The sequence below is a fragment of the Pagrus major genome, chromosome 12 (genome assembly GCF_040436345.1).
Source record: "Pagrus major chromosome 12, Pma_NU_1.0".
Taxonomy (NCBI): Eukaryota; Metazoa; Chordata; class Actinopteri; order Spariformes; family Sparidae; genus Pagrus; species Pagrus major.
In genome coordinates, this window is record NC_133226.1 from 28,734,391 (window position 1) to 28,745,449 (window position 11,059).

General features: G+C 39.7%; 2 protein-coding genes and 3 non-coding genes across 5 annotated transcripts in view; all 5 read left to right on the forward strand.

The window, feature by feature from the left end:
• The first annotated feature begins 1,912 nt into the window (after positions 1–1,912).
• Positions 1,913–5,704, forward strand: rpl17 (ribosomal protein L17). Its single transcript, XM_073477548.1, has 7 exons — positions 1,913–1,932; positions 2,387–2,436; positions 2,652–2,692; positions 4,182–4,316; positions 4,496–4,594; positions 5,199–5,390; positions 5,624–5,704. The coding sequence occupies exons 2-7, from the start codon at positions 2,397–2,399 to the stop codon at positions 5,669–5,671; spliced, it is 555 nt and encodes a 184-aa protein (XP_073333649.1). The 5' UTR covers positions 1,913–1,932; positions 2,387–2,396; the 3' UTR covers positions 5,672–5,704.
• On the forward strand, positions 2,519–2,585 carry LOC141006516 (small nucleolar RNA SNORD58). The gene has a single exon (XR_012179929.1). It is a non-coding gene; the product is annotated as a small nucleolar RNA SNORD58 (small nucleolar RNA).
• On the forward strand, positions 4,362–4,427 carry LOC141006514 (small nucleolar RNA SNORD58). The gene has a single exon (XR_012179927.1). It is a non-coding gene; the product is annotated as a small nucleolar RNA SNORD58 (small nucleolar RNA).
• Positions 5,493–5,559, forward strand: LOC141006515 (small nucleolar RNA SNORD58). The gene has a single exon (XR_012179928.1). It is a non-coding gene; the product is annotated as a small nucleolar RNA SNORD58 (small nucleolar RNA).
• Positions 5,705–10,721: 5,017 nt separating the features above from the next.
• Positions 10,722–11,059, forward strand: part of nkx6.1 (NK6 homeobox 1) — a 2,310-nt gene continuing 1,972 nt past the window's right edge. Inside the window, exon 1 of the mRNA XM_073477542.1 lies at positions 10,722–11,059. This exon is cut by the window's right edge and continues 397 nt beyond it. Coding sequence (XP_073333643.1) covers positions 10,925–11,059 — 135 coding nt within the window. The 5' untranslated portion in view covers positions 10,722–10,924.

The window sequence follows — 11,059 nt, forward strand, 5'->3', positions numbered from 1 at the left end:
TCTGTCAGAGACAGAGTTTCACTACGTTATAAAGTGTTATGCTACTCAACAACTCTTAAAATTAGCTGATTTGTTAAGGGAGTCTGGTCTGTCTCAAGTACTGAACACAACATGAGGCTGAACTGGAGGAGAGAAGTTGTGCTCAGACAGATGAACAGAGTTGAGGGGAGCTTCATCAGCACCACGGACACTTCATCATTCTGAATTATTATTATTATTATGAAAAAAATTATAAATTGAAGCCACTTTAATAACGTTGATTTCTGGAAGAGGAACTGAAATATGAGTAGACTGACTCTCAGGGTCGATCACTGGATGAATGAATCTATCTGAATGTGTGCAAACTTGAGTAAAAGTAAACATGGTGTTAAAACATTACTTTGGTAAAAGTGAAAGGAACTTATATGAATAGTACTCGAGTAAAAGTCTTAAAGTATCTGAGATTAAATGTATTTAAGTATCAAAAGTACAAGTAAAGTATTTACATCAGATCTGATATTCAACATGTTTGTGGTCATCATGTATCAGTGTTTTTAACTCTGAAAGTAACTAAGTCAATTTAAATATTGTGTGTTTTACTCCATTACGTTTAAATTGTACTTAAGTATCGAAGTACAAGTAAAAGTAAAGGCAGCATGTAATGTGTAAAGTAACTAGTGACTAAAGTTATTATATAAATGTAGTTTGAGTATAAAGTAACAGAAGATGGAAATACTCCTTAAAAAATGTTACTTAATTACAATACTTATGGTACTAATAGTAGATGTAGTTAGTTAGATTCCATCACTGGGTTATAATAATGGAGACGCTCATAAATAATATCATGATATAAATAATATCATGATATAATAATAACATGATATAATAATATCATGATACAATAATAACATGATATAAATAATAACATGATATAATAATAACATGATATAATAATATCATGATATAATAATAACATGATATAAATAATAACATGATATAATAATAACATGATATAATAATAACATGATATAATAATAACATGATATAAATAATAACATGATATAATAATAACATGATATAAATAATAACATGATATAATAATAACATGATATAAATAATAACATGATATAAATAATAACATGATATAAATAATAACATGATATAATAATAACATGATATAATAATAACATGATATAATAATAACATGATATAAATAATAACATGATATAATAATAACATGATATAATAATAACATGATATAAATAATAACATGATATAATAATAACATGGTATAATAATAACATGACATAATAATATCATGATATAATAATAACATGATATAATAATATCATGATATAATAATAACATGATATAATAATATCATGATATAATAATAACATGATATAATAATAACATGATATAATAATAACATGATATAATAATAACATGATATAATAATATCATGATATAATAATAACATGATATAATAATAACATGATATAATAATAACATGATATAATAATAACATGATATAATAATATCATGATATAAATAATATCATGATATAATAATAACATGATATAATAATAACATGATATAATAATATCATGATATAATAATAACATGATATAATAATATCATGATATAATAATAACATGATATAATAATATCATGATATAATAATAACATGATATAATAATAACATGATATAATAATAACATGATATAATAATAACATGATATAAAACAGTGAATCATGAGCAGTGGTAGTCGCTGTTGTTGCTGTTGTCGGACCCAGGAGCGGTGTGAGCTGTCAAACAGCGCCCCCTGCGGCCGCTCCCGGCCCTGCAGCGCGCGGCTCCTCCTCCCGGCCGCCAGGGGGCGGTGATCGTACAAGAAGCAGAAGAGGAGGCGCGCTGCTCCGGCTCTTCCTCTTCCCTCCGCGGCCTCAGAGGTAGGAGACCCGTCCGACTCCCGGAGAGCAGAATCTGTGTTTAATCTCTGCTAATCTGCGCCATCCTGCCTTTTAACCGGCTGCGTGTTGTTCACCACCGTTGAACACATCAGATGCAGCGATATGTTTGTTAATGGAGCCGAGAATCTGTGTTAATTTGATGTTTGAGTGGACGCCGGGTCGGTGCTGGTCGTCAGGGCTCCGCCATGTTGGCTGCGTGAGCTGATTCAGAGCGAATTAAGTCCAGTTACCGCGCTGGTTCCTCTCCGGACCCGGTCCAGCTCCAGTTCTGTGCTTCAAAGTGTTAGCTGGTGTATTTAGTTGGTTGTTGGTAGTCGTGGCTGCTATGAGCTTAAGCTAACTCGAGCTAATGCTAACGGTGCCAACAGTGGGCACGAGGAGCTTTTTACAGAGTGAATTAATCGATGAACTGATGATTGATTTGTTGTTGCAGATATCTGAAAATGGTCCGCTACTCTCTCGACCCCGAGAACCCGACTAAATGTGAGTAAAGCTGTGTGTGTGTGTGTGTGTGTGTGTGTGTGTGTGTGTGTGTGTGTGTGTGTGTGTGTGTGTGTGTGTGTGGCTGCTGTGATGACGTCTTAGGACACCTTTGGATTCAACATGAAAATAACAACAAAGATCTGAGCCGCCTCGTGAATGAAACATGACGTCAGTGTAAGATTCTCTGGTTCTGACCCTGTTGTCTGTTCTTGCAGCATGTAAGTCCAGGGGCTCCAACCTCCGGGTCCACTTCAAGGTAAGAACCGCTTCATTCAGGCGTTTGTCTTCTGTGTTTCAGACGGCAGCTCAGTGATTCAGACGGCAGCTCAGTGTTTCAGTGTTTCAGACGGCAGCGCAGTGTTTCTGTGTTTCAGACGGCAGCTCAGTGTTTCAGACGGCAGCGCAGTGTTTCAGACGGTCTCATGAAGCTGTTCAAACGAAACAAGTCCTGAAATGAAGTCTGGTGTTTTTAGACATGTGGTTATTATAAAATATAAGTGGAGGGTGATCGGGTACTTCAGACCTTCAACAGGCTCTTTAACATCCTCATTCTGAACACGTGATGATTTCAGCTCAGGCTGTTGAAGCCGTCACACCGACCGCCTGATTCTGACATTAAGAAAGCTGCATGTGTTTAACCTGCTCTGTGGTGAGACGACAAAACAAACACATGTTTAACACAAACTGAGCTTCACGGGTCAGAAGTAAATCTGGACCCCTGGTGCCTCGTTGTTTTCAAACCTGGCCCTGACAAAAGTAGTTGCAGGGTTCTCACTGGTCCTGGAGGATCTGGAGAACAGTTCACTGGTCCTGGAGGATCTGGAGAACAGTTCACTGGTCCTGGAGGATCTGGAGAACAGTTCACTGGTCCTGGAGGGTCTGGAGAACAGTTCACTGGTCCTGGAGGGTCTGGAGAACAGTTCACTGGTCCTGGAGGATCTGGAGAACAGTTCACTGGTCCTGGAGGATCTGGAGAACAGTTCACCAGTTTTCCAGTCAAAGAAATGGAAAATGAGAGAAGCAGCAGGGAATAAGTTCACCAGAGAAAAACATATTGGGGTTATAAATTGATTAATGACGGAAAATACTAGTGTGCGACCTCCGTCTGCTGTCACTGGAAACGGATCTCTAGAAGAGTGAGAACCTGGAGTTGATACAGCTTTAGTTGATTGATCAGGACGACTATCGACAAGTAATTAAAGTAATCATTAGTTGCTGCAGCAGTTAAGTTTACAATCAGTTTTCTTCTCAGTTACACAATATATTCATGCCATCATCAATCATTCAGTTTGAATATGAAAGTTATTCTAGCAGATCGTTAGTCAGATGACTTTTGTTTGACCTGCAGCTGATCTCAGAGGAGACGTCTCCAAACAACATGTAGTCGGACATTTTTTGAACAAACATATTAACAGTAAATTACTGTTTTAAAGTTTCCCCTGTTTGTAGTCAAAATGAAATAACTAAGTTTAATGAAACACATGAAGGATTTTGTTAAAGTGATGATGTGTTGAGGTGGATTCCTCTTTAACTTTGTTGGTTCTGATTACACAAGTGATCTGATTTGGTTTAACAAATAATTTCTAATGTTTTTTGTTACACATGACTCATATCTACCTATATGTAGAGATTTATTTAATCCATCAGTTTTCAGTCTGTACGACACGTCTTTACTGCTGTCGTGTCTTAGTCGTGACTGGTTCTGAGGTTTCGGGTCGTGATCGTTTGCTTGTTTTTCTCACCAGAACACCCGTGAGACAGCCCAGGCCATCAAGGGCATGCACATCCGCAAGGCTAACAAGTACCTGAGGGACGTCATCGTCAAGCACCAGTGTGTCCCGTTCCGTCGCTACAACGGTGGAGTCGGCAGGTGTGCCCAGGTGAGCTCTGACCTCAGCACAGAGGTGAAACTGAAGTGTGTAACGCTGCTGTGATGACCACTTAGGACACCTTTGGATTAAAGATGAAAATAATCTTTGTATCTGAGCAGCGTTCAGACAGACGAGCTGTAGATCACACGGAGGTTTTATCGCATGTTAACAGCTGATGATGTTTTCAGGCCAAACAGTTCGGCTGGACTCAGGGACGCTGGCCCAAGAAGAGCGCAGAGTTCCTGCTGCACATGCTCAAGAACGCCGAGAGCAACGCTGAGCTCAAGGTACGTTCACCTGCTCCCCACCGACATGTTCATCAGCTCAGGGGTGGAAGTGAAGCTGGAGGGACGTCTGAAGGCAGCGAGACATTTTATTTTTGATCTGGTTCCCAAAATGTTGCTTCCAGGCAGTTCAGTGAGTCTGAAGAGGAGACAGATGCTGAACCACAGCTGTTTAGGTTTAACATGGACGACCCGTTCAACAGTCGGGTCTGTAAAATGACTGTTTTCATCCTCACAACATGGTGGAGGAGCTTCAACTATTGATCAGTTTGAGTCATTTTAAAGAATAAAGTCTGTCGGTTTGTTACATGTGAATATTTTGTTTCCTTCCGCCTGTAAACTGAATCTCTGAACAACAGGATGAAACACTGATCCACATTTGTACTCATTTTAAATATTGAATCGATGAATCCAGATTATCATCAGCTGAACTTTGTCAAAGATTGATCTGAAGTTGAGGCCGACATGTTCACAAACAGACGTTCAGACAAGCTGTTTCTGGATCAGTCTCAGTGTAGTGAAGCTGTTGGCTGTACAGAAGAGTCAGCGTGGCTGACGGCTGCTGTGCTTCATGTCTCTGACCTGTTCTGTCTGGATCTGGTTTCAGGGTCTGGATGTGGACTCTCTGGTCATCGAGCACATCCAGGTCAACAAGGCCCCCAAGATGAGGAGGCGTACCTACCGCGCCCACGGCCGCATCAACCCCTACATGAGCTCCCCCTGCCACATCGAGATGATCCTGACCGAGAAGGAGCAGATCGTCCCCAAACCAGAGGAGGAGGTGGCTCAGAAGAAGAAGGTGAGGAGGTGGAGCAGGTGGAGGAGGCTGATGGTGTGATCCGATCCGATCCGATCTGATCCGGTCCGATCACAGCTTCAGCCTCCTCTCCAGGTCGTGATGTTGCACTGATGACCACTTAGGACACCTTTGGATGAACCATGAAAACAAACTGTTTTGTCTGAGCAGCTCACCTGTTCATGAGCAGCTGTGTTACCTGTCGTGACGTCACTAACTGAGAGTTTGTTCTGCAGGTTTCACAGAAGAAGCTCAAGAAGCAGAAACTGATGGCCCGGGAGTAAATCAATAAAGCTCGACATGTTTATTACCATCAAGTCTGTGGCTGCTTTATTCTCTCCTCATCCTGATGTTCTGTGATCGTTGTTCACGTCTCAGGACAAACTGAAGATTCAACATGTTTAAAATGCTCCACGACAGAAGCTGTTAATAAAAATGTGTTAAAGGTATAAAAACACTGGATGTGAATCATCAGTGCTGGAGGAAGAACTCATCTGAAGTTAAAGTACAAATACTACAGTCAGAATATTACAAGTATTTGTAACAAAATAAACTGTTCTGTTGTAAAAGTACACGTCATACTCCTAAGTTACTATACTAAGTTACTCCTAAGAGTCAAAATATTTTGTAGAAGCGAGTCGCCTGTGTGAATAGTACTCGGGTAACAGTCTTAAAGTGTTTGATGTTAAATGTACTTAAGTATCAAAAGTACAAGTAGCTGAAACATTTCAATGTAAAACTATAATGTGCTGGTGTGTCTGATGCAGGATGTAATCTGTAAAGTAACTATCATAAATGTAATGGGGTAAAAGTACAATATTTGTCTCAAATGTGGAGAGGAAATATAAAGAAGCAGGAAATGTAAATACTCAAGTACCTTAAAACCTTCCCTATACACAGTACTTGAGTAGATGTACTCAGTTACTCTGAGCAGTGCTGTGAAAAGTATCCTGAAGTCAAAGTACAGATAAAGTGAACGTGAGCGACTGAACAGAAGAGACAAAGTTGATGTTGGTGTGACGTCGTTCGCACAGCTGATCAGTTATCAAAAGTACACGTGTGATGATGAACAGAGGAACTAACAGGTCTGATGTAACTTCTGTACACGATGTAATGATGCACATTTAACGTAACAACAGACTGAAGGTCGTCCTGCTGACCCGCTGAGTGATGCAGACTGATGGGTGACATGATTACTGTTGGACCTCCTGATGGACAGCTGTGTCACCATGACGACTCAGAGACAGAAGTTGGGATGTCGACAGTAAAAGTCAAATGAAAAGAAGAGTCCCGGTGGCTCCGGCTCTAAGAAGAGTCCCGGTGGCTCCAGCTCTAAGAAGAGTCCTGGTGGCTCTGGCTCTAAGAAGAGTCCTGGTGGCTCCGGCTCTAAGAAGAGTCCTGGTGGTTCCAGCTCTAAGAAGAGTCCTGGTGGCTCCAAACGTCTCCCATTTACACATGATGGAGGCCACTGTGCTCATTTGGACCTTCAGTGCTGCAGAAATGTTTCTGTGCCTTGATACAAACCTGTCTCAGAGGTCTACAGACAATTCCTTGGACTTCATGGCTTGGTTTGTGCTCGGACACGCACCGTCAGCTGTGAGACCTTATAGACAGACCACATCATGTCCAGTCAACTGAATCTACCACAGGTGGACTCCAATCAAGTTGTAGAAACATCTGAAGGATGACCAGTGGAAACAGGATGCACCTGAGCTCATGGCAGAGGCTGTGTTCACGTTGTCATAATGAGGTGATGTTTGAGGAGATTCATGAATTTAATCCATTTTGGAATAACATTGATTTAACAGTCATTAAATAAATGTAGTGGAGTGAAAAGTCCTTTCCTCTGGAGAGTCGTGAAGTATTCTGAGCTTCATCAGAATCAGATCTGAAATACTTGATGGGTCGCTGAGGGGAAATAGCTTTGTATCATCTGCATGTAGTAACAGTATCAGCAGTGACTGAGTCAGAACCACAGTTTCACTCTGAACTGGTGTATAAAGTAACAAGTAGCAGTAATAAGAACCTCACATCTGCACTCTGATACAGAACTTGAGGAAAAGTCCAGTTCAGCTCTGCATGCTGCAGGTCAGTGCTGCTGTTCTCTGACTGAGCAGCAGGGGGCGCCTCAGTACCAGAGTGGAGGCCTTCTGATCAGCTTCCTCATCAATATGATCACAGTGATCAGTGTGATCATTAGACCTGATCACACTGATCAGGTCTAATGATCACACATTAGATTAAATATAACTGAATTCCACAGAAGCAGATTTATGTTTAATATAAATCTCTCAGCTGACGAGCAGGTTGATTACATGAAACAGCTTCATGTGTTCAGAGTGAACAAAGAATAAATATAAATATTGATCTGATCAGTTTGTTCTCAGCTGTGAGTCTGTTTGATTTCTACTGAAGACAGACTGACTTTTGTTCTGGAGAGTAAAAGAGTGAAATAAAAGTGAAGTGGACATTTATCAGATAATCTAAATCAAACTTCAAAATAAAAATCATCGAGCCACAGCTGCACCAGGAGCTCGCAGTGCAGCTGTGACAGAGGAAGTTCAGGGTTTCTTTGGTTTTCATCATTTATTTTTCCAAAACAAAGAACAAAGTAAATCTGCAGCTTCTGCTGCTCTGTTAAAAACCACAGGCCCACCCAGGTGCATCATGGTCCTTCACCTGTCCTCCTGCCTTATAACCTCAGGAGCCCACATTCATAAATAAAAGGAGACAGGCGTGAACGTGCTGAAGAAGGAAATAATTAGACTAAACAAATAACAAGCAAAATAAAATGCTGTCACACTCTAAAATCTAACTAAAGCAAACATCTGGAATAATCAAACAATAACCAAAAATAACAACAACAAATAAACAAACAAACAATTGTTGTTGTTGTTCTCAGTGGAGTTTATGTTCTGCTGTTAAACTCTGACTCACAGCGGTTTGACGCACTAACACAGTAACGAGCTGTGTGAATCATCTGATTACTGACTGAGTTCTGAACACAAGTGATGCGGCAATTTAGTAATAATTAATCCACCAAGTTACAAAATGTAATCTAATCTGATTACTTTTGGAGAAAATATTTCACCTTGTGTTGAAATGAACTCAAATATTAAAATTCTTCAAATCTTCTTTTTTCTCTTTAAACATCTGAAAACATTTGAAACATTTTATGATATTAAAACTTCACGTGTATTTAAATTATATCGTCTTTAAATCAACAGTTACGTTTCACAAACAAACACTGATTTTAAAATCAGGATATTTTAAAGATGTAATCAATAATCCTGGACCAGCGTTCGGACGGTAACAGTTACTTATTACTGATTTTAAAATGTAGTCAGTAACTTCATCCCTGTGTGACAGTATTAAAGTAATGTAACTTGATTACTTTAGTTACTTCTGGATTACCTCCAGACCAAAAAAAATAAGGAAAACATAAAATAAATATCAGTAAGAAGATTTTTATTTAATCTTGTGTGAAACTCATGAAGGGTTCAGATTCTTTATTTTATAATTATAATCCTGTTAGTAATCACCTTTTTTACTAAATGTAATCTGATTATATCAGACTTTAACTTTAACTGAACCTTGTAATCCTGTTACATGTTCTCAGGTAACGAGACGTCGATTGAAACAGAACATGATGTTTCTGTAAAACGTTAAAAACATCCAGTTTATTTCTCCTCCTCTACATTTATTAAATAACTTTAGTTACTCGTTACTTTGTATTGTTTCAGTCTGTTACTGGTCAGATTGTGTGTGTGGACCTTACATCAGAACCAAAGCAGAACTTTTTAAATGAGTTTTTTTATCACCAATCTGACAGAAAAACACAGATTATCAGAAAAATGCTGAATATCATATCTGATAATCTACTCAGGATTATTTAATCTGATTACAAACATAAATAACTGTAATCCAGATTACATTAGAATTAATATGTATGTGTGTGTAAAATATGTAATTATATTATAGTGACATTGTGATGGACAGAAGAGGAGCAGAGGCGAAGCAGTGAGGCAGAAACGTAAAGTGAATTATCTGAAATGTTTTAAACGAACGTTTCTGTAAAAACATTAAAATAACGTCCGAACATTTAGTTTCAGTCTGTGATCTGATTAAAGGAGCGTTTCACTGTTTGACCTGAAATCACTCGTGTGTTTACTGAACATATTTATTTTTAACGGTAAAATAAAAATCTGCAGCTTCTCTTCTGTTCTGATCCGTTAGCTCAGCTAGCTGCTAATCTGCTAATCTGCTAATCTGCTAATCTGCTAATCTGCGATCTTGTTTACTGACGGAGTTTATTTATTAAAAAGGTAAATGTTTTAATATGAATTTAATTTTTAAAGTTCTGTTTGTTTTGTAATAATTAACATCAGATTTTATCTGATAAATAAATCTGTTTTCATTATTATTCATAATTAAAATATATCATCAGTCGTTCAGATGAATCAGAGCTGAAGTGGAAGAATAAAGAAAAGTAAACAAGCTAACAAAGCTAACAAGAATTAGCCTGCTGACGTGCTGGACCCACGTCACCTTGTGTGAAAATATATTTTATTTTTATATAAAAATTATTTAAATAAACAAAACAAACAAAATTAAAACATGTGTAACACAGTGTGAGATCAGAGCGCCTCCTGGTGGCCTGGAGCTCAACAGTTTAACGTTTGTTCAGTAAAAATGAATAAAAGACACAAATATGATTTATTAAGAGTTTATATGACGTCATGATGAAAGAGAGAGAGCTGATTCAGAAACTGTTATTTTTACTGTTTAATATCAATGAATAATAATTTAATGACAGACTTTATTAATATTAATATTGAAGTATTTTGTTAAAGTGTTTATTTTAACCTTTAAACTCATTAAAGCATCTTAATATTAATAATTCCGTCATGAAGCCGCAGATCGATGTTTACACTTTAAATCCACATTCTTCTGTTAAACTTCATCAAATATTAAAAATGATTTCTCGCGGCTCCTCCAGCGAATCAGGGCCGAGCCGCTGAGCCAATCAGGAGGCCGTCCTAAATCCAGACCGCCACGTCACCGTCGGGTCAGCCAATGGGGAGCGAGCCCCTCCTGCTGCGTGCGTCCTCCTCTCAAAGTTTGAGTGCAGCTAATAGAGAGCGGAGGCACGAGCACTTTTATTATCTCACAACTTCTTCAGCTCGGCACACAAAGTGGCTTTAAAGTGGACCTGGACCCGTAGACCCGGACCCGGCTGTGTAGACCCGGACCTCAGACCCGGACCCGGCTGTGTAGACCCGGACCCGGCTGTGTAGACCCGGACCCGGCTGTGTAGCCCCGGACCCGGCTGTGTCTGCGGGGGAACCTCGGCTCTCTTCTTCTTGGAGCTTTCCTCTGGATTTCTCCTCAGACTCATCCTGACATGGGCTTTGGCTGTGAGTCCCGAGCAGAGCGGGTTCTGGTTGTGGTTTAGTCCGGACTCTGTCAGGTGCGCAGGGCCCTACAGACCCACAGAGACCTGCTCCAGTCCCGGGTGTCCCCCCTCACAGGTGGTAATGTTAGCGGTGGGTCAGATGGACGGGTCCCGACAGAGCTTCCTCCTCAGCACCCCCCCGCTGGCCGCTCTGCACAGCATGGCCGAGATGAAGACCCCGCTGTACCCGGCCTACCCGCTGTCCTCCAGCGGCCCC